We start from the raw sequence: 24,547 nt of genomic DNA, 5'->3' as shown, positions 1-24,547 counted from the left end.
CCTGATGTTAGTTATTTATTGGTCTTGGATGGGAGGTTTGTCAGATTCGTTGTCCCAGTTGAGAGACAGCTGGTTGAATGATGATCAAACCAGTCTTTTCTATCTGCTTTCTACTCCCCTGTTATTAGAGCCCCTGCATATGGCCAGCTGCCATCCAGCTGCAGCCTGGTACTGGCCCAGCAAGGGCGGCTGCCCAGGGTTTCTAGCCAGTCCCATCATATGCAGTGAGTTTGCCTGTTCTCGAGAATCAGTTATCTGCTCGACCATCCCACCACTATTTTGCTTGACTTAACTTGCAAGCTTTGTTTTTAGCCAGCAAGACACCACCTTCAGTTTTTAGCTGGCTTGATGAGAGAGCTAAGCTAGAAAACAGACACAAGGGGTTGGACATCAGCTATCAAAGCACACTTCATTGTCCTGAAGTCACAAGTCATGGAGGAATAGTACTGTCACACTGTGTTTTAGAGTGGGCTCTAGGTTCAAGTAGGAATATAGTAGGCTCTGGGCTTAAATAGGGATGGTAGAGATTAAGACTGTATCAAGCCAAAAGTCTTTTTTAGGTAAGTGTACTATTTGAAGGTCACCTCACTTCAAGGGAGAGCCATTCACACTTGCACAAGAGCACCTGCCAGGTGCTGTATGTTGGGAATTTGACAATGGTGAAAACACACCTGCATTCCTAAAAGTCAGTCTGGTCAGGGCTGTGTCTATAGGTAGTTAGTGCACAGCGCTGCATGTGCTACAACAGAGTTGAGCCTGAGTGACTTGGAAACGCCAGGGCCACCCACATCCCTTGGGTCAGAGACAACCTATTGGGGAAAATGACACTGAAACCAAATCTTAAAAATGGGCTAAATAAATGCAATGGGCAACTGTTTGACAATAAAACAATGATCTGCCGATACCTGCAGCATCAGGGCATCTCAATTGCAATGTGCAGAGCAAAAGACACAGGGTACAAAAGTAGATATTTATAAGACATTCTGTTGTAGGTAAAATTACAGAGGCAGAAGACAGATAAGCAGTTACTAGGAGTTCTGGATGAAGCTGAATGGGTTTATAGGAAAGGAGCACAGTGCAGGGTGATTTGGGGAGTGATATGGATGCTTTGTATCAGACTGTGATGGTTGCATGATTGTACACATTTTTCAAATAAGAAATTTTTATTGTACATGGTCTATACACATAGCCATTCAGGCAGGTGAAGAAATTAGGGAAGGATATCTTGTGAAGAGGGTCAAACAAGATAATAAAAACATATTTTGGATATGTGGAGAAACCAAAAGAGATTTCTGTAGGGAACAGGGCATGATAAAAAGGGTAGAGATGAGGTCCCAGCCAAGAACCCTGCAGTGAAGTTGTAACTGCCAGGCAATATTAGATAAGACCCTGGCATAGAAGGAGAGGAGATAAGAAACTGAGGCCTCTTCTTCATAGGAGAGGTGGGGTTCACTCAAAGACCAGGCATTTTGGAAAAAGCATGGATAGCAGTTCTTTTCAGTGTTGCATCTGATATGTTTAGTGACAGTTTTGTATATGTTTGCTCCATGTCTTGTTATGGTTCTGAATATTTTTGCTCAAAGATACAAAGACAACCCAGAAATTCCCTTCAACAAAGGGTCAATCAAGTTCAGTTTCTGAGGTCACAGTAAACCCCACTGACCCAGAGACAGAGTAGTGAAGTAAAATTTAACCCAATTTATCCCACCACCAACATTTTTGAGCGTTCACTGTTTGCTGGGCTCCAAACCACATTCTGGGAAAACAAAACCCATCCCTGTGCTCAGGAAGCTCTTAGTTTCTTAAGGAAAAAGAGGCAACTCTAAAAATTGCAGCATTGTGGTGGAAGCTATCATAAATACAGATATCCTGATGGACAAAGAAGGAGCCATCAATGCCTGTGGTGGAACAGTGGTCCAGAGGCATTAGAGAAGGAGCCACAAGCAAGCTGTGTCTTGGAGGATAGCAGAAGTATTCCTGGCATCAGATTAGACAAGTGCCTTTTAGGCTGAGACTTGGTAAAAAGGAACAAAGACACATGAAAACATGATTCTTGTCTGGGGATCTGGAAAAAGCTCAAAATTTCTAGAGCATAAAGGGCACCGGAGGCTCTGCTGAGACATGAGCATGAAGAAGACAAGAGGGACAACTCTTGCAGGGCAGGGTGTACTCTGAGGCATGTAGGCTTTGCTCTTAGCCTGAGCTTTTCACCCTGGTGAGCCCAGATGTGCTGGGGAGGCGAAACAACATCGGAGAACACAACTGGCCAAGTAGCAATGGGTGCAAGGAGCTAAAGGCTGTCATCTCAGGCATGAGTCAAACTAAGAGATTTTTAAGGGAAAAGTGCATATAAATTAAGCATAGATATGATATAGGAGACTTACTACTGATTTTGATAAAAATATGAAACATTGGTGAAAACTACCTGGTGGATGTGGTGCCCTGTGCTGAATGCTTTCCCTGGATTGCCTCATTTCGTTCTTGCAGCAAGCTATAAGGTGAGCTCTTTATCGTTCCCATTTTACGGAATGAATGACCGGGGCTCAAAGAAATAATAAATCAACCCAGAACCATCAGTAGGCTCAACCCAGGGTAACAGAGGGCAGGTGCTTCTTCCTAACCCTTCGCCATGCTGCATGCTAAGGGACAGCAGAGAGGCTTTGTGACCAGCAGACTGCAGTATGGGTTAGACGTGTGCCTTGGCAAGATGTCTCCTCTATGTCTCTGTTTCCTATTCTTCCTGGGATTGGGGCTGCTGGAGTCTCTTTCTAGAGATGGTTTCTAGGTTTCTTCTGTCCTAAGCAAAGAACCAGTCAAGACAGGCATGAACAGTAGCAAAGTTGTACATCCTTGAAAGGAAGGATAAGAAAGAGGCTTTGCAGAGAAAGTTTGCGCCAAGTAAAGGTAGGGAAAGAAGTGTACCCTACAGTGTGAGGCTGGGCTGCTGTGAACCAGAGCTCCATGGCGAGTGTCCCTTTTTGTGTCTCCCACTCCTGAGGCTGGAGTCAGGTCTTGGCCATCTGATGAAAAACCCACTGGAATTCTCACAAGAGGTCCATGTGCAAGGCTTTGGGACCTCTTCTGGGCATGCATCCTGGAATTTTGTAACAATATCACAGGTTATGCCTACTTTCCCCCGGTCTTAGCCATGCCCCAGCCTCCTGCCTCGCTATCAGAATTGAAAGGAAGGATAAATTAAATAATGTGTGTGGAGTATCTTGGCACAAGCTAACTCAGAATAAGGACACTGCTCATGTACTCTCAGTCCCTCCCAGAGCACCCTCGTTCTCTTGCCACACTGCAATCCAAAATACCTCAGTGCCCACTTGGACAAGTCTGAGACATGCTGCAAGTGAAAACACTTCTACTCCCTTTGGAATGAGAACACCTCCCTTACCACTTTCTGTCCCTGATCTTAGGCAAGTCACTTAATCAACTGAATTACATGCTCTGCTTTTGTATGAAAGGGGTATTGGACTTGATTTTCTAATTACTTTTTTAAAACACCCAAATTCTATAGTTCTATAATGCTCCCTAGTTGCCTGGTCCTGATCTTTGCTATAGATTCCCACTAGAGAGAGTTCAGAGAAAATCCATCTCACAGTAGCATTTATTCACTGCATTATTAAGGGGCAGGGATAACTTCAAAGTCCTTTGTTAAAGGTCCTCTTGGTTCAGCTGAACTCTTCAGTGCCTCATGGCCCAAATTACTTGGCACAGAGCACTTTTTACACTTGTCAGTGCCCTTAAAAACTGGCAACTCTAGTTATTTTACCTCTTTTTACTAAGCGAGTCTCCACCTATTCCATCTTCATCCAAATTGCTACATAAATAATAAAGGACTTAAAACAAAGAACATATCACTTGTTCTACTATTGGCATCATTACATCCTAAGTTTCTTAAATATCTGTCAAAACTAGAAACAACCTCAATTTGTGTGTGTGTGTGTGCGTGCACGCACGAGTGTGTGTGTGTGTGATACCCGGGATTGAACTCTGGCCCTTGTACTTGCAAGACAGGTAGTGGAACTACTGAGCCAAATCCTCAACCCTCAACCTCTATTTTTAACAAAAAAGAGCAAACACTATGGTGAGTTAATGGACAAATTAGAAAGTTTCCTGTATATGAACAGAAACATTTTATGACATATTGTTGCATACAAAAGCTTCTTCCAGATCTGTAAACATGGTATGATAAATTTATGGCTAAAGGGGAGGAAAGAGAGTACATGAGTATGACCATGTGAGTATGAATCCCCAGCCTCTGGGGAAGGATAGGACACTGGGCTTCCAGGGCCTGCGTCCCACAAGGTGTTGTTGCCCAAGGGCCCTTTAACCCTATCTGCAGTTTAAATTTTACTGGACAATGAAATCATGTGCTACTTGTGCAATTGTATTTAGACAAAAATACTGTAAGATTTGTTATGAGCTTTAACTTAATTTTTAAAGTACATTAGTGGCACTAGTGATTTTGCTTTAAGAGTATTTTCTCTTTTCAGTTTTTACTGATTTTTCCTGTTTATTATATAAATACTTATATGTACTTGTTCATTATATAAAATTCAAACATTAAACGATGTACATAATACAGAAAGCATACAACCGTGTACTTCTAAACACCTCCCAAAAATATAGCCATCTTTGATAACTTGGTGCCTATCTCCCTGTTTTACCTATTATTTACACATATGGTTTAATAAATTCCTTGGATTTTCCAAGATTTTTATTATATCAAAGTCATCAAGATCATGGGAAAAGAATTATAATAAACTAACTTGATAAAGTTTGCAAGAAGACCTTCACTCTATTTTGCTTTTTAAACATAGTGTCCAAAGCAGCTCGGCTTCCTTAACAAGGACTTTTCAAAGCAATTTCTGGTAGAAAAAAGATACTTGGAGAATTCTGTTAAGTCATCTGACAGCTCATAAGATGTGAAAAGAAAAATACGTCTGCAAATTGACAGCACTTGACAGATACAAAGCTAGATCTTTCTCATAAATACACACACATATATGTACATACATATAAATATGTGGATATTTCCATCTCTGTGGTCATGTATAGGAAACATATTGTGTATACTACATGCATTTTATATTGCACACAAAATATATGACACATATATATGTGCATATGTATACACATGCATAGAGAGATGATGGATGGATCCAATTTATTTGGAGCCCATAGATTTTTGAAGGAGGCTACCAGCTTCACCTTTCATTTCTAAGAAAAAAATGGACCCTAGACATGAACATCTTCACCTCATTATTTGGTGCCTACTACAGATGGGTGATAAATCATCTTATATAATTTTCTTTCAAAACACATGAAAGAGGTGACCAACCATTCTGGATTTTGCTATGATTCTTGCAGCTTTGTAGAGAAAGATAATAACGCAGACAGGCGCGTGGATTTGAATTCACTTCTGCCTCCAACCTGCTGTGACCTTCACCTTTGTAGGCTAATAGTTCCCCATCTGTACCATGGCACATGACAAGTGAAATAGAGGCAGTGTATTTCGCACACAGCCTGGCACATGGTATGTACCTAGTATTAGCTCCTTTCCCCACTTGGATTCTTCCAAAATGTTTTTACAGCAGTTTTTCTGGAAAGTTACTTAGTGGTGGTGACTTTGAGCCAGCGCATCTTCGGTACAGGAAGTTTCTGTATCTCTCACCCTGGGATTTTCCCAGCCATAAAAAAGCATGATGTCCACTTGTCCTTCATTGTTCAAGGCTTTTTTTGGTTTTGTTTTGTTTTTGTTTGTTTGTTTGTTTTTGGTGCTGGGAATTGAACTTGGGTCCTTACACTTGCAAGGCAGGCGGCAGAACCATTGAGCCAAATCCCCAGCCTGTTCAAGGCTTTCTTGCTAGGCTCAGAGGGAAAAGACAAGGAGAAGGCTACTTCTGGGTGTCAGCTGTCATTGTCAGGGCCAAGTGGCAGCCACACTTTGTCTGTGGTTGTACACAGAACGAGGTGGCTTATTTTGGCACTTGTCACATGGGGGACTGAATCTCACATGTCATTGGCTTTGGGGGCTCTACAAGGTCAAACAGCTGGTAAATCTGAGTAGGATACAGATGTCTGATTTTTACACCAGAGCATTTTTGCTAAAACTTTTTTCCTCATTTCTTCCCTTAGTCACCAGGGAGGCAGAGCTATGCACCTGACCTTCGCAGCCCCACTCTCCCCTCAGCATGAATCACTTACACCAGGCTGTGCCCCAAAAGACCATTCGCAGATGACCCCACCAACCCCTTCCTTCCCCACTCAGGGGTCTGACCCACAAGTGTTAGATTAAGGAATTAGAACACTGATTCTCACTTTAAGAAGTGATAGAGGAAAGGCAAATTTTCTAACATTTATATCTTTCTACTTGTTTGCTGTTGTTAAGTAAGTCCCTGCTTTTACAAAGTGATGGAGCTGGCAGATAGTATTTATATTATTGGTTTTTGGTGTTTGTTGATAGATTTTCTTCATAGTCTGGCAAAATTGTTTTAGAAAATTATGCCTTATGACAGTTCCTCAGGACCCCTGATTTTTTTCCTTAATAATGATCCTATGGACCCAAAAACCTTGGCACTGACACCACCACTGGACAAGGTACTCTCTACATTTTGTCCTAGCCATAGTGCTCTAGGGACCACAGAAAGAACAACTGGAGGCTTTGTGCTTCTCCTATTTATCAGAGCCCATCATCAGTGCTTTTGCAAAATTAGGTGCACTAAAGTAACCAGTAGACAAGAACCCCAGGCTCTTGAAAATAATCCTAGGGTAACTGAGCATGCTATCAGAGTCCTGAAGAGTGCATCTGAGCCCACTCAATAAGGATGGCAAAATTCCTGAAAGGTAATACAGACAGAGAAGTACCAAAGCTAGTTCTGAGGCTTTCCCCTGTATGATATTTATTCTCTTTCTCAGGAAGGTGGTATTATCCATTTGTCACCTGAACGCCCAACAAGATTAAGAAATCGACACAGTGGTCTATTCCTTGGCACTTCACAGATGTCAACTAGGCCATCTTCGGAGTTGGCCCCTTTCTATTAGCATCCCCTTCTCTTACTCTGGGATCCTAATTTCTCAAAGAGATGCCCTGCCCATGGAGTTACAGAGTCAGATCCTGCCTGGGACTTCAGATGGAGAAGGCATCTCCAAGCCCACTCAGCTCCACCACAACTGACATTAACTTTATTATTTAGTTTCCCTCATTATAACAAAACTCCGGACACAACTTATAAGGAGAGAAAAGGTTTACTTTGTCTCACAGTGTTGGAAGTTCAGTCCGTCATGGGTTGGCCCCCTCTGCTTTTGGGCACCAGGCAAGGCAGCACATGAAGACAGGGAGTGAGCATATGGTAGAGCAAGCTTCTCCCCTCCTAGCAGCTTTTTTTTTTAATAGACTCTGACTCATACAGTTAAAACGTATGTTACCAAAGTTCAAAGGGATTGAACTCAGGCCCTTGCGCTTACAAGACAGGTGCCAGAACCACTGAGCTAAATCCCCGGCATCCCTATCTTAAAGTTTTCTCCACATCCCAAGATTGAGCATTTCAGATCCAAATCATAGCAGTAGTAGAAGTACATAAAGTGGGTTCTCCTGATAAAGGTACAGATGGCCTGACCCTGCTGGAATCATTCCCTGCACTTTCTGAAGAACTTATCCTCCTGTTCTTTCACTCTGTTCCTTCCAGGAGCATCACTGTCTTCGCATTAAAATCCTAGGGGACTGTTACTACTGTGTTTCTGGACTTCCTGAGCCCCGGCAGGACCATGCCCACTGCTGCGTTGAAATGGGCCTCAGCATGATCAAAACCATCAGGTAGTTTGTGATATCCTCCATACCACCCGGGGCCTCAAATGTGCATGACAAGAAAGACACAACCCCATCTATCCTTGTGGTGTTTGTGGTACATGGTGAAAAGCAGAGCCCTTTAACTGATTTCACAAAAGCTATGTTCCTATTAGTTCTCTCATAGAAATCAACTGACCTATTTGCTTCATTATTTTCTAACTACACTGCATTTTCAATTAACTGTGGCACAAGTTTGTAATTACAAATATCTTTGGGGGATACAGTAAGAAATATGTCAGGCATATTCCTCACCCTCAGAGGTACAGTGTAGAGGAAAAGATGAATAATGCATAGACCATTTCAAAGCAGTACAGTATGCTCTGTGATAAATAGACTCCATGCAATTGCGGAGAGTAGAGGAGAAACAGTTAATTCAATCAGGTGTGCTGTGGAAGGCTTTCAGGGTAGAAATGTCTAAGTTGTTTTCCTGAAATATGAGTAGGCATCTGCAGCATCTGGGGAGTAGAGTGGAAAACTTTGTAGAGAAGACAAACATGCAGAAATCAGGATATGCTACAATGGCATCTGGTGAAGCCTAGGGTGGAGTGGGTGGTGACAAATAGACTATTGGCTAGGCCTTATCAGCTGTGTTAAAGGTTTGCATTTTATCTTAAAGCCAACAGGAAATCATTAAGAGGCTTTACGGGTGTGCTTCAGATGCTTTTGACATTTGTCAGCACATTGGGCATTATTGGAGTTGAACACTTGGAACTATACTGTGTATGGTTTTAGGACACAAACTCAGTGCAATCAGAAATCCTCTCAGAATTCTGAAATAGTTGCAGAAATGTCTTTATTTTGATATATGTGTGTGCATGTGTGTTTGTGTGTTATCGGTACTTGTATGAACCCCCCCAAATTGCTACTTAATTTGTCCATGGTGCACACTACAGGCATTTTGGAAGCTCTTCTTGTGTGCCAGATATTCAGCCAACCTTGAAAAATACTGCATTTGCAGCAAGAGTTCTTCATGGTGGAATCAAAGCACCAGAGGCAAACATCAGAGTAAATAGATGCTTTCTCCAAATGTAACTTCACAGATTGGGATGTCTTATTGCAGAATCCTACTTATTTTATAGTGAAAGATTTCCATAGACAACTTTATTTTACCAAAGGAAATTGATTAGAGAAACTCATATTCCCCCAGAGATAGTCTAAAAGACACTTGAGGAAAGACAATCTTCTGGAAAGAATGCTTTGTTGAGCACCTGGTAATGAGCCTCTGACCTTGTTTCCCAGGAATCTTTGCCCATTATTGACTATCGGGACACCATTTGGATTGATTCTCTACAAAGTGAAGAAATCAGATGAGGCAACTATGAAGTCTCTATCAGTTCTGAAAAAGTAGTAATCTAAAACCACTTAAGAGTCAAATTTAAATAATAAGTCTTTCCATAGGCATTCCATATTTATGTCTTGATCTTAAGCAGAAGATATGCTGCAGAGATTACATTGCAAAAGAAATAATCAACTATTTTCAAAATGTTTTAAGATACTTTGAGCATCATAGTTTCTCTTTGTAGAAAGGATCTTATCCTTATATTCAATTTAAGGTGTCCTTTCTAGTTTTGGAGTTGTACAGTGAGAAGTAAAACTTAGATAAACTGAAATAATTCAAGGACATTTTCCTTTGTTAGTTTAAGTACTGCTTTTACTTCTTAAGGATAAGACAGTTTGGTAACATACTTTTTAACTGTATGAGTCAGAGTCTATTAATACCCAAACAGCTCCTTAATTATAATGTAGGAGACTTGAGGTCCAGTATTAGTTCTTTTAGTTAACAAAAGAGCGCGGAACAGAGAAATGAACAGGAGCTCAGGAATTAGACAAGACTTTTTTGCAAATGGCTCAGAGTTGCCACTCTTACTACTAAATATTGCACTCTGAGTTATGATTGGTGGATAATATCTGCATCTATGTGCAGAATCTTGGTTATAAAGTTTATTTTAAAAGTTAATAATTGTAACCAACTATCACTTATACAAAATGCTGTTTTCTTATTCAGCTTTAAAAGTTATTGTTCCAAATGGAAAGCTCAATAGAAGCCATAAAACCTATAAAAATAATACTTTATAGTACATATATTGGAATGAAAAAACCAATAAATCATTGATTGATTGGTGTTTCAGATGTAATTACCACCCATTTTTGTTGACAGAACTGCATCCCTGTTTGAGGTATTCTCCATACCATGTCCCTCCTTCTGGCATGTCTTCACAGAATTAGCATCCCAGCACCAACTCTAGAGTGAACAAAGGACAATAATTAGAAAATCAGTGGATTTCAAAGGAAGGGCAAAACAACATGTGTGAGTGGGACTCTCTAGCAATCATGCCCTTGCAGAGACATCACTTGAAACAACTATGCACACATGAAAATTCCTTCACAAGAACTAAGGATACCTGGTGAAGAGAGTACAGTACCTGGTAGTTACACAATAATAAGAAAAGATAATTGGAGAGGGTATGCTCTACCTACACCAACATTCCCATAACTCTAGGGACCAGAATGAGGAGAGAGATGCCATCTGCTTAGTGCAAGTAAGAGGAAGTGCTCTAGACATCCACATTAGACCTGATGTGTAGGTCTAATGTGGATTGAGTACAGTTCCCAGCAACACCACATTCCAGGTTGGTGCACATGGAATCAGCCTCTAGACCTACCTTGGCATCTGATAGGATGATACAGCCCCAGATATCAGATTTATGTAGTGAATTTAATCACTGGATCATAGCATTTCTGAGCCATTGTCATCTGCCCCAGTTTCTACACCACCCTCAGCAGCAAGTAGAACTCAGTAGGCCTAGGACTCTAGCATGCCTCAGCACCATGCTGGCTGTAGGGCTCTTGTAGACAAAGCCAGTCTATGAAGACTGGAATAGGTACTTGTTTTTTTTCAAATGGTCAGACATTGACGCATGATCACAAGGATCAAGAAAATCAGGGAAATGAATTTAAAAAGGTACCAGTTACTAACTCTAAAGGAATGGAGATGTATGGATTACCTGACAAAGAATTTGATATAATTGTTCTAAAGAAGTTCAGTGAACTCCAAAAATACAGAGAAACCAATGATCAAACTGAAAAAAACAGTAAGTAACCAGACTATAGCTTACAAGATTTTAAAAAGCAAACCTCAATTGTGGATTTGGAAAATATAATGAACAAAATTAAAATGTAATAGACAGTAAAAATAGCATAACTAATCAGGCAGAAGAAATAACCTGTGAGCTCAAAGACAGGTTATTTGAATATATATGGGGGGGGAAATGAGAAGGAATGAAGAAAGCTTACAAGAATTATGATATAACATCAGAAAAGCAAATTTCAGGTCATAGATATTTAAGAAGAAAGAAACAGAAAGGGATTAAAAACTTATTTAAAGAAATACCGTAGTAGCAGAAAACACCACCACCAACAACAACAGAACCCAAAATAAACCATTCCAAAATTAATAGGAAGAAGAAAACCAAAAAACTCAGAGAAGAAATAAATGAAAGCGACTAGAAAAACAACAAAAACACCAACAAAAAATTCAGTGTTGCTTTTTTTAAAGATAAACAAAATTGACCAATCTTAGCTAAACTAAAAGAGCAATCAAATATAGGGTAATTAAAAATGTTGGGTGTATAAATTATTAAAATTTTTTACAGTAAAAGATGCATTGTGATTAGTCCCCTTCCAGATACTGCCCTTTGCTTCAAACGCACTTATCCTATTGTTCTTGCCAACTTTCTGAAGCAGTTCTGGAAGTGCTCTTTAATGAATGTCTTTACAAGGTGTGATTAAGAAATAGAGTGAATGCTGCAGATAAGTGCCATCCAATAGAAAGGTAGGTGGGTAAAAACATATGATATGTCCTAATCCACTTAATTCACCAGATCTGGCACAAGACAACATCTGGCTCTTCCTCAATGTCAAAATGATCATAAAAGATAAACATTTTATGGAGTACTGCTCAGCCATAAAAAAGGAGACTACAGTCATTTATAGCTAAGAGGATACCATTGAGGCCATACTCTTAAGTGAAATTAATAGGATACACATGTGTAAATACTAAACAGTTTCTCTGGTGTGAAAAACTAAAAGTCTAAATAAGGCTGAAACTGTATAATTGATAATACGAAATAGGAAGAAAAGGTCTAAAGGAGAAGAGGAGGTGGGAAGGGTTAGAGGAAAGGAAATAAGGGAAAGGGAAAAATATGGAGAAAGGAAAAAATAGAAACAAGATCTTTGTAAATAGGGAAGGGTGAAGGAGTTGAAGGGAGGGCAGGGGAATGGGGAAAAAATAAGAACCAAGGTACATCATGTAAAGGTACAAGACTCCAATGATGAATGTAACTGTATTGCATACCTAAAATATACCAATAAATCTAATGGGAAAAATTAAATTAATTTTTAAAAAAGATAAACATTTTATATCACAGTGATTATATGCCCACCCATGTTTATAGCAGCACAGTTTATAATAGCTAAAACTTGGAAACAGCCCATTTGCCCATCAGTTGGTGACCGGATAAAGAAGATTTGGTTTTTCTATAAAATGGAATACTACTCAGCCATAAGAATGAGAAATTAGAGTCATTCATAGGAAAATTGATGCATATTGAGGATATACTCTTAAGTGGAATAAATAAGTCACATGTGCAAATACCGATTCTGGTGTGAATAAAATATAATAGTACATAAGATCCTAATGGCATAATTGACAATATGGAATAGGAAGAAAAGGGCTAAAGGTGTAGGGGAAGTGGGAAGGGTAGGGGAAAGGAAATAAGGGAAAAGAAAAAAATATGAGAAAATAAAAAAATGGAAATAAAATTCTTGTAAATAGGGAAGGGAGCAGTGGGTGAAGGGAGGGCAGGGGAGTAAGGGGGAAAAATGAGAACCAAGACCTGTCATGTAAAGGCACAAAATCCCAATGATGAATGTAACTGTACTGTATACCTAAAATGTACCAATAACTCAATGAGAAAAAAAAAGATAAACATTTTAAATCAATTCAAGACATCAAGATAATCATGACAGTCACAAAAGAGCTTTCAGCACTGCTTCATAAATTGGCAGAAACTATGGGATAAGTATAGTCAAAGCAAGGAAAGGGGATTTTTGACATGGATTAATGACAATGTGTGTTTTAATATAGTAATTTAAGCATTCACCATATTTGTTAATCACACTTCTTAAAATCATAAAGCAGAGTCATTACAGTGGATGCCACAGAAACATAAATAATCATGAGACTATTATAAATAATAATTTACCAACAAATTAGATAACAGAAGAGATGGATAAATTCCTTTTATCATACACCCACACAATCACTAATAAAGAAATGGAAACTCTGAACATAGTAATAGCAAGTAAGGATATTGATTGAGCAGCAAAAAGACTTAAATGAAAGCCACCAAATAAAATTCTAGGACTTGGTAGCTTTCAGTGCTGAATTCTATCAAATATTTAAAGAAGAATTATTACCAATTTTTCTCAAACTCTTCTAAAAAGTAGAAGAAGAAATACTTGAAAGCTCATTTTAAAAGGTCAGAGCCAACCTTTTACTAAATCCATAGACACCACAAAAAAGAAAAGAAAAAGTAATAAAAACACAAGCCAATATCCCCCACTGAATATAAACATAAAAACCCTCAACAAAATACTAGCAAACTCAATTCAGTAGCCCATTAGATAAAAGATCATTCACCAGTGTCAAGTGTGATTCATCTCAGGGATGCAAGAATGGTTCCACATACATCAATGATTGATTTAATAGTATTGAGGATAAAATCACCTATGATTATTTCAATACAGAAGAAAATGTTTTCACAAAATTCAATATCCCTCCATAACACATATCCTCTCATGAATTAGGTGTAGAAATAACATACCTCAACATTATATAGACCAAATACAACAAATCCACAACTTTTATCATTCTCAAGGGAGAAACTGAAAGTTTTCCCCCTAAGACCCAATGACCACTGTTACCACTTATTTCCAGTGTAGAACTAGAGATCCTTACGTGATCAATTAAGCAAGAGAAAGAAATAAAGGGCAATAAAGTGGGTTTTAAATAAAATTTTAATTTCCATCTCAATTTCTTCAGGATTCATTAGTAAGGACTAAGTTGTTTGTCATGTGTTATATACTTCCCAAGGCATTTTGTTGCTGACTTCTAGTTCTAGCCTTTGTGGTTGAAATCATAATATGAGTTTAATTTTTTAATTTTTATAAAATCTGTTTTGTGCTGTACAACCTAATCTATCCTGGAGAATGTCCAACATGCTTTTGAGAAGGGCGGGCATTTAGTAGCTCTTAAATGAATGATCTGTGGATAGCTGTTAAAATACTTGGTTTAGGAAGCAGTCTATTTCTTGGTTCATATTTTCTCTGTACATTCTGTCCTTTGCTGAAAGTGAGATGTTAAAGCTTTTACTGGTGTATATTGTTTTGGAGTTTCTCTCTCCCTTTAGGTCCATTAATATTTGATTTTATTATTAATTATATGCTTAAGTGCTCCAATATTGGGTGCATATATATTTACAAATGTTATTTCCTCTAGCTGAATTGACATCTTAATCATATCCTTACTTGTTTTTTTTTTTTAGTGCTTTTGATGTAAAGTCTATTTTATCTGATATAAGTATGCCTGCCTTTGTTTTCTTTTAAATTTCATTATGGAATATCTTAATCTATCCCTTCACTTTCAGTTTATGTATGCCTTTAGAGGTGAAATAAATTTCTCATAAGTAGCATATAGTTGTCTTTCTAAAAAATGTACTCAGCCACTCTATATATTTTACAGAAATTAACCCATTTACTTTTAAGGCAATAGTGATAGCTAAAAATCTTGCTACTACAAATTTTACTTGTTTTCTAGTCTTTTTATAGCTCCAAAGCAATTATTTTGGAAATGAAAAATTTAAATTGTCCCCAATCTTTCATATGATGATCTTTTAAATAAAAATTCCTAATGACACCATGAAAAATATTTCAAAAATAATAAATTCAATAAAAATTCAATATGTGAAATCAACATACAAAGATCAGTGGCATTTCTACACACTAACAATGAACTGTGCAAATAATAAATTAAGAAAGTAATCCCATTTACAATCACTACAAAAATATAAATTAAATGCTTTGGAATAAGTTTAACCAAGGAGGTGAAAGATCTGTCCACTGAAAACCATAAAACAGTGATGAAAGATGATGAACAATAAACAAATAGAAATATGATATTAAATTACATTTATATTATGTTAATATTAGTATTCACATTAAAATGTTTGTATACTGAAAGCAAGCTATGGGCTTGTTAAATCTCCATCAAAATACCTACAACTTTCTTCACACATATACTAAAAGATGCTAAAATTTATATGGAACCACAAAAAAAGTACTGAATAGCCAAACAAATACTGAACCAAAAGAAGAGGCATCACACTATCTGACTTCAAAATATGCTACAAAAGCTGTAGTAGTAAAAATAGCATAAGTACTGGCATAGACACAGACACATAGAACAATAGGACAGGACAGAAACCCATAAATCTATGCACCTACAGCCAACTGGTTTTCAGCAAGGAAGTCAAAAGCATACAATGGGAAAAGGACAACCTCCCCCCATGACTCTAGGAAAGCTGTATATTTATATGTAGAAGAACAAAATTCGACTCTTATCTAATACCATATTTAAAATTCAACTCAGATTGTCTTCAAGAGTTAAAGGTGAGACCCTAAACTATGAGAGTACTAGAAAAAAGGACAGGGTGAAAATCTATGACATTGGTCTCAGTTATGGCTTTGGTTTATAACCGTAAAAGCAAAGGTAACAAGAGCAAAAAAAAAAACAAACAAGATTACATCCACCTACACAGCTTCTTCACTATAAAGGAAAAAGAAAGCTATAAGACAACCTACAGAATGCTACAAATACTTGCAAATTGAACATCTAATAAGAAGTAATGAGCAACAGACATGTGAAAAAATTCACTAGTAATCATCTGGAAAATTTAAATTAAAATCACAATACAATGTCATACTTGTCAGAATGGCCATCAAAAGGACAGAAGAGATAGCACGTTTTGCTGAGGACATTGAGAAGGGGAAGTCTTGTACACTGCTGGGGGAATGCAGGTTAATACATGCATTGTGGAAAATAGTGTGGCAGTTGCCGGGTGTGGTGGCACAGGCCTGTAATCCCAGAATTCGGAAAGCTGAGGCAGGAGGATCACTGCTAATTTGAGGACAGCCTGGGCTTCACAGTGAGTTCAAGGCCAGCCTGAACTACATAGTGAGATCCTGTCTCAAAAAGCAAACAAACAAACAAACAAAAAAATAGTGTGGCAGTTCCTCAAAAAGTGAATAGCTAAATATTGAGCTGCCACATGATCAACCTACACAATAGAAGAATTCAAAAATTATATGTCTAATAAGGACTTAATATACAAAATATAGAAGAAACAACTCAAAAGTAAGAAAACAAGCCAATTTAAAAATAAAAGATGAAAAAGGCAGATACAGAAAGACAAATATTACATTTTCTCTATTATATGGGTAAACTAAAAAAATATCATACCCAAAGGAAATGAGCTCAGTGTCTCAGATGTTTGCACTTCTGTGTTTATTTCAGCATTATTGGCAGTAGCTAAATTACAATCAACTAGAGACTCTATTAATGTGGGAATAGATAAAGAAAACACACATATGCACACAGTGGATTACCATTTGGCCATTTTTTAAAAAGAGAATCCTTTCCTTCATCACAGCATGCATAAACCTGGATGACATTAATGTTACATGAAACAAGCCAGGCACCAAAGGATGCCACATGATGTCATTTACGTGTAGAACATAAAAAGTCAGTCCATAGAAATAGAGTAGACTGGGGCTATGGACCCAATAGGGCTGGACCCATGACAAGAAAGAGTCTGGAAAGGTGTTGGTTGGAGGATAGAAATTTTCAGTTAGTTTGGAGGATCTTCATACCACATGCTAGAGTGTTCAAGTGTTCTCATCACAAAAATGATAACCATGTGAGGTAAAGTAGACAGATTTACTCATTCCATCGTGTATATATACTTCAAGACATCATGGTATACACAATAAATACATACAATGTTTTCTGTGGGCATAAAAGAGAAGTATAATAACTAAATTTCAAAATACAAAGTAGGCAAGAGTCAAGAAAATAAAAAAATACAAGCCTGAGGGAACCATCTCCCTGCCATTTCTCTTTTACTGGGGTAGCAACTCAGTAGCTATACAAAAACCCAGATTTTTTTTTTCTTGGAAACAAAGCCATGAAGAATGAGCCATTCTAGGTTTTCAGAATGGTAAAAGCAGTGTGTGTGCAGGCACACACGTGTGCCCGTGACTGTGCACACACATATGTGTATGGATTTTTATCCATGTGTGGTATGTCTACATGTATACACATATATGTAGCTGTGTGTATGTGTGTGTGCACTTGTGTGTATATTACGCCAGGAATCAGGCATTGGTGGCTACAGCAATTCTAAATTTGGAAAATGGGGTTAGTGTAAGAAATGCTGGGAATTCACCCCATAGGCAATGGCAAGTCGCTGACACTTAAAGTAAGAGAGGCACAAGAATCCAGGAAGGACATCAAAACGATAACTGGAGATGGACAACGCAATCTCATGTATTGACACAGGGTGAGAGGAAGCAGAGGCTTGGGGGAAGGGGAAGTTTGGGAGACACCTTTGTACAGATCTAGGGAGAGCAGTAAGGGCCTGGGATAGAGCAGGGGCACGAATGGTGACTTGAGGTAGAGCCCTCATGCTCTCTTCTCTAGGTAACATGCATGTTGTCACCACAGAAATAGTTTTAGTAGAATCTTTCAAGCTGAAATATACAGGAAAGGATAACACCCCATCACAGATCTCCTGAAAATCATCTAAGACACAACATGCACCATATAAGCTTAGTTAAATCAAATATTTATCATGGCATTAAACTTGCTTTTGATTGAAAGCAGTCCAAGAATTTTGGTCAAGATTCCACTTTATAAATGATACGGTCTGTTGTGGATGTGGTTATGCAAATGTCCCCTGAAAGAGTGACCATTGTACCATAAAAGCCACTTCAGGAGAGCATGAGGGGTGAAGTGGGAGCCCTTGCTCTTCAGCAGACCCCTCCGTTACCAGACTGTTCCCATTTTTAGGAACGTAGCTCAGGTCAGTGACTTAACTCACAGCTCCCATGTTCTCCTCTACAGATAACATGCATGTTCTTACCATAGAAATGTTTTCAGTAGAATCTTGCAAGTAGGCCTGAATTTGTATATTGAGAAAATTGACTCTGGTAAGTTACACAAACCTGCTCCTTTATCATACGTTTTTTTTCAGTGTCCTTAAAAGGATAGTAGCTTGAGTTTCTTGAACACTTGCTGCATGCCAACCACGGAGATAAATGATTTAACTGCATTTGCTGCTGGCAGGAGTGATAGACAAGGTACTAAGTATAGCTAAAGCATAGACTAGTCGGAATAGTGCAGACTGCCAATCAGCCATAGACGACCAGTCCACTGTACAGGTGCATCCGGACTCAGGAAGCTCTAGAAATAAGCTCCTAGTTTACCAGCAAAGACCCTGGAGTTCATGATCACACAACTAGTCATGGGCAGTCAAGGCTGTATGTCTGGGATCATGGGTCTTAACCATTACCGTGCCCTGTCTCCAAGCTCTGGACTTATTTGTGCCTCTGCTTGAAATCTGCCACCAATACCCAAGAATCAACATGTAGCTTTGGAGCCTCGCAAATACCCCTAGTTAAGTAGCAGAACTGATTTGAGGGAGGGTGTGTCAGTAAACATTTGAGAACAAAATAATAATCCCTACTCAAAAAAGCATTGTAATAAGTTTATTCCATTAAAAATACTTAGTTTTAGAAACATGGTATTACCTAGATGAATAGTAAAAAAGAGAATGAATGTAACTTTGTTTCTGAAGCATTTAACTGCATCTCATGTATGTCAGTTTATAAAATTAAGTTGATTAAAACAGAATTTGATAATAGTTTCTGTTGCATAGATTGCAAAGTGCCTCCAGGCGGCTCTTTTTCACACACCCTTGGTCTATTCTGGGGAGTCTTAATAGCTGAGAATACACCAAAGTTGGCACTCTGAGGTGTCATATCTTTATTAATGGTCTATAAGACATGCATTTGATGAATCTTTAATGAAAACTACAGAGCCCTCTCTTTCCAGTGCAGTTGCTGAAGTCATAGGAAGGACACCAGAATGCTAAGTAGGAGCTGGCTTTGCCCAGCAGTTAATTAGGGCAAAGGTCCTAATCCTTGTGGCAGGTCTGGCCTGCCAAGCAGTGTGCCTAGCAAGGATTGAAAAACAATGATTGTTTTGCTTTTCCTCACTTGAAGCAAGAATGCCCCAGCCTGCCTCTTCTTTCTCTCCCCTCCTTCAACAATTTTTTCTTCACTTCTCCCTCCCTTTCCACTTCTCTCTCACATCTCCACTGCTGCCCTCTCTCCCTGTCACTCCCCCCACCTCTTTCCCTCTAAAGCCTTTCTTCTCGTTTTGTTCAAAAATATCACTAAGGAGAGCATTAATAAGACTGTACCCTCTTAAACAGGCATCAGTTAAAGTGGTTTTCAACACATATATAGTTGCAAAGCTAAAATGCATTTAATGTTAACATCACCAGGCCTTATGCTACATAATCTTCCTGACATTTTCCATTTAATACTGACAACCCTAGGAGGAAACTACAGCTTTGGTCAGTTTTCAGATAAAACTGAAATTATGATGGGGTTTGAAAAAAGAAACTTCTGATCAATGATGCAGTTTGTAGGTGGCAGAGCAAAGGCCTCAGCCATGCTTATCAGACCCCACACACGTCCAAAGGTAGGGAAATGGCTCGGTAAATTCTGGCATATCTTCAAAATAGAAAAATGGTACATGTGCTCTTTGGGGTGTGTGATGTGCCTTGTGTCCACACAAAGACTGTAAATGTTATGCACTGGAAACATGTCCAAATAGCAAAAGAAAGGGCATCAAGAGATGGAGGAGTTAAAAAAAAACAAAGATGGGGGGAGGGGGAGGTAGTAAAGCGAAAGGAGATGAAAAATGGAATTAAAATGTGTTATGTACATGTGCCAACTTCCAAGGAATGTGAGTTCCAAGGAACTTATAAGGCATGTAAACTTATGTACTCCACACATGTACTAATGAACTAAAATTTTAAAAAATGAAAAGGTAAAAAAATAGAAAAATAGATAACCACCAGATGCTACACTTTACATTAATACTCAATGGCATAAGAAAATGCTTCTAAGTTTAAAGAAACATATATAGTAATATCTAAAAATAAACTGAATAAGGATAATGCTTTTGTCAGTAAAGAGTAACATTGCTCTCCTTATTTAATGGCCCCTTCATTTGGGGCACCAGATTTTTCTTTTCCTTGACAGTACTTCTATTTAGTATTTTCTCTTCTCAAGAAAAAAATGTTTTCTTTCATGATTATCCTTCCTAACAGACCAAATATATTGCCTCCATGCTGTCTACTGTCAATACATGCTGTAATTTGGCATTCTGAATTACAGGCACAAGGTATTTGAAATCTATATAACTTTAAAGTAAAAGAAACCAAACATTACTCAAACTTGTTATATTATGTACTTCAAATAATTGTACTTTAGTTCAAATTTAGACTTATTTAGTTATTTAAAATCTTGAATTCAGATAACAATAAAATATCATTTTCTGTAAGCAGTTGCATGAATAATTAGATCATATCCTGCTATGTACAGAAATATTTAAGACTGATCTTAAAAACTAATTTCTTTTTGAGTCTCCTTGCTGCGTTGTTTTACTTTTCTGTACAGATGCTGGAAGCCAACTACTATAGAAAACAATCTATTAGAAAAATTTACTTTATTTTTGTCTGCCAATGGTCTTATTTGACATTTTTACTTCAAATTATTTTTAAAAGTAAGTCTTTCATACAAACACAAAAAAAGAAATCGTTTGATTTTAAACAGTCAAATTTTCCATATTAATAGTAAAAACTGATTTGAAAACAAATTTGGGGGTAATAAAGGTTAATCAAAACTCTATAAATATGGCATAGTTACTGTACAGTTTAAAATTGCAGCAAATTATATGCTTAATATTTCTGAACTATGTTAATTTTCTTCTGTATTTCATGTTACCAAAACAGTGTTAAGAATGCATCTTTACAGTGCTAATTGGTCATGGAAATAATCTGTTAATGGACTACACAGGACATTTAAAATGAAGCCATATGTTTATCTGGGTTTAAAACTTTTAAACAATCATTTACTATGTCATTCTGCTTTCCCTTGAAGAACTGTAGATTTATTTTAGTTACACAGATCAGTAAGATCTTATTTATAGCAAGAAATATTCAATTGAAATGTTGTGCTACAATGTGGAACAATGTAAATGCTTTTCATGTTTCCTATTAATGTGAAAAAAATATAATTCTGAAAAAATAAAGGTAAAAATAAGCTGAAATTTTGTTTTTTAAATTATTACAGTAAAAGACACATTGTGATTCGCTCCCCTCTAAATACTCCCCCTGCTTCAAACACACTGATTCCATTATTCTTGCCACTTTCTGAAGTACTTCTGGAAGAACTCTTTTGTGAGTGTCTTTAATTGCACTGTCCTGGCTGCCTTGAATATATCTTGAATTGATTCCATATGTTTACCTTTTGTGGTCACTTTGACTCTGGGGAAGAGCCAGGTGTCACACAGTGCCAGATCCAGGGAACATGGTCCATGAGAATTCGTCATCATGTTTTTATGAGCCTGCCTTTCTATTGGATGGCACGCAGGGACGCCACTCACTATATTTTCATGGTGCCTCATAAAGACTCGTGAAAGAGCACTTCCAGAACTCCTCTGGAAAGTGACAAGAATGGTGGTATAAGTGTGCTTGGAGTGAGGGAGAATATTTCAAATTGAACTAATGGCAATGTTTCTTGTACTGTAATAAAATTTTTTAAGTCAAACAGTCCCAAAATTTTTAGGCGCCTTTGTACATAGTTGAACACACATAAATACACATTTAGTATGCTTTTAAAAATGATACTTTTAAAAAAGAACAGGATATCAAGCTCTATGATAGAAAACAGGTGGTTTTAATTCTCTATTCTTTGCATTTTTCAAGTTTTTAGAAATAATCATGTATAACTTATACAACTGGAAACTAAAATGTTATTTCAGAAAAGATAAGAAGCTTTGGCAGGTAGAGATGAGCAGGAGGCATCTGTGTTGGGATTCTCCAGAGAAGCAGAATGACAGGCATAAGGACAATGTTCTGGTAGATAGGAAACCATGTATTAAGGCTGGTCCAGTGAGATTATAGCGCCTAGGGACACTGCAGCCACTGTAATTTGTATCAGTACACTGCATGTCATTCACATAGTGACAAAACTGCCTAATGATGCATTTCTCAGGTATATCCCTGTTGTTGAATGTCATGGTTATAAAGAGAAACTTAGTTTGACATATTGGTTCATGTGATGGTGGAGGCCAGGGAGTTCCAAAGGTGCAGGGCTAAACAGCAGGCTAGGGATGGGTTGGTATGGAAGCCTGAACCCAAAGCAGTCTGGAGCCAACATTCTGTCTTCTACAGAGCACCCCTGTGTTTTTTTTTTCCTCTTAAGGTCTCCAATTGACTGGATACAACTCACTCACACTGTGAAGGGTAATCTGTTTTACTCAAAGGTGAAATGTTCATCTCATTTTTTAAAAAAATCTTTGCAGCAGTATCTAAACTCTCTACACTTATGTTTGCATACCATGGTCTACCTACATTGACACATAAAAATTAGGATGACAGTGTTCTTCCCTCCTTCAGGCAACAGCATCTACAAAAATAGAGGTAATACAAGGACATGAATTTGGGCAGCTGTCAAAAAGTAGCAAAAAGCATGCCGGAAATGGTGGCACACACCTGTAATCTCACAACTCTGAGAAGCTTAGGCAAGAGGATCACAAGTTTAAGTCTAGCCTGGGCAATTTAGCAGCTTAACAAGACCCTGTCTCCAGATGATGATGATGAGGTGGAGGAGTATGAAGATTACGTGATGATAATTTTAAAGGATCACTGTCAAAGCCAAATGTTTAGTCCTCCATACTGGAAAACCAACCAACAAAAATAATGTCAAATAGAAAAGGTCCAAAAGGGAACAGGGAAGGGAAGAGGGGAAGAGCAAGAAGGGAAAGGAATAAATATGAGAAAAGGAAAAAACAGAAACAAAGTCTTTGTAAATAGGGAGTGGTAGGAGGGTGGAAGGGAGGGCAGGGGAATGGGGAAAAAATAAGAAGCAAGACATAGCATGTAAAGGTCCTAATTCCCAATGATGAATGTCATCATATTGTATACCTAAAATGTACCAACAGACAATAAATTTTTTTTTATTGAGTTTATTGGTACATTTAGGGATACAGTACAGTTACATTCATTGTTGGGATCATGTACCTTTACATGGCAAGTCTTGATTCTCATTTTTTTCCCCTTACCTCTGCCCTCCCTTCACCCCCTCCTCCCCTCCCCATCTACAAACACTTTATTTTCATCTTTTCATTCTCTCACATTTTTTTCTTTTCCCTTTTTGTTCTTCCCCTACGTATCACACCTTCCCTACACCTTTAGCTCCTTTCCTCCCATTTCTAAATGTCAGTAATCTTATTAGAATCTTATGCATTGTTGCAGAATATTCACACCAGGGAAACTATTCGGTATTTACACATGTGGGACTTATTTATTTCACTTAGGAGTATATCTTCAATATGTATCCATTTTCCTATGAATGAATCTATTCTCTCGCTCTTTATGGCTGAGTAATATTCCATTTTATAGAAAAACCACAACTTCTTTATCCAGTTTCCAACGGATGGGCAAATAGGTTGTTTCCAAGATTTAGCTATTACAAACTGTGCCTCTATAAACATGGGTGCACATACTTCTCTGTGATATGATTCTTTCAGTTCTCTTGGAAAGATACCCAACAGAGGGATGGCTGGGTCAAATGGAACCTCCAGTCCAAGCTCTTTGCAGACAATAAATTTTTAAAAAAATTTTTTTCACTATGTTGGGTGTGTGTTGCAGGTTTTGGAGATTTGTGAGCAGAGGAAATCTAACATGATTGAAGTTGTGTTTCCCTTTTAAATGTCAAGGATACAGACTTTGATGGAACTGTTTTCCATTAGTGACTCTAAGCCAGTGTGCACTCTTATTCTCAATGTGAGTCTCTTCTCAATGTGCCAAGAGCACTGTTTGTCCATTCCTCACTTCATTCATGCAACACACTTATCACAGTAACTCAGGTGTCATATGAAATGGTTGGTCAGCAAGCTCATATACTGTATGGTTTCTCTCATATGAGAAACACAAGGGAGAGGGGAGGGGAAAAAGAAGAAAGAAGGAGAAGGAGAAGGAGGAGGAGAAGAAGGAAAGGAAGGAGGAGAAGGAGGAGAAGAAGAACAGGGAGAAGAAGAAAAAGAGGGAGGAGGAGGGGCGAGGAGGAGGGGCGGAGGAGGAAGAGGAAGAAGAGGGAGAAGAAGAGCGAGGAGTAGAAGAGGTAAAAGAGGAGGAGGTGGATGAAGAAGAGGAAAGAAGATAAATTATAAAAAATAGGGAGAAGTTCAAATACTTCCCCAAATTAGAAATAATTATA

The 24,547-nt window shown here is 38.1% G+C and overlaps 1 protein-coding gene across 1 annotated transcript in view; it reads left to right on the top strand.

Moving 5' to 3' along the window:
- The window catches only part of Adcy8 (adenylate cyclase 8), a gene marked incomplete at its 5' end in the record, with an annotated part of 218,698 nt that overhangs the window by 89,028 nt on the left and 105,123 nt on the right, over positions 1-24,547 (top strand). Inside the window, one exon of the mRNA XM_019210479.2 lies at positions 7,695-7,822. Within this exon, the coding sequence (XP_019066024.1) occupies positions 7,695-7,822 (128 nt within the window). The remainder of the gene's footprint in view (positions 1-7,694; positions 7,823-24,547) is intronic.

This window comes from Fukomys damarensis, unplaced genomic scaffold (genome assembly GCF_012274545.1).
Source record: "Fukomys damarensis isolate Sample0158 unplaced genomic scaffold, DMR_v1.0_HiC HiC_scaffold_5, whole genome shotgun sequence".
In the NCBI taxonomy this organism is placed as follows: domain Eukaryota; kingdom Metazoa; phylum Chordata; class Mammalia; order Rodentia; family Bathyergidae; genus Fukomys; species Fukomys damarensis.
Note: the sequence above shows the minus strand (reverse complement) of the source record. Positions and strands in the feature narration are given on the sequence as shown.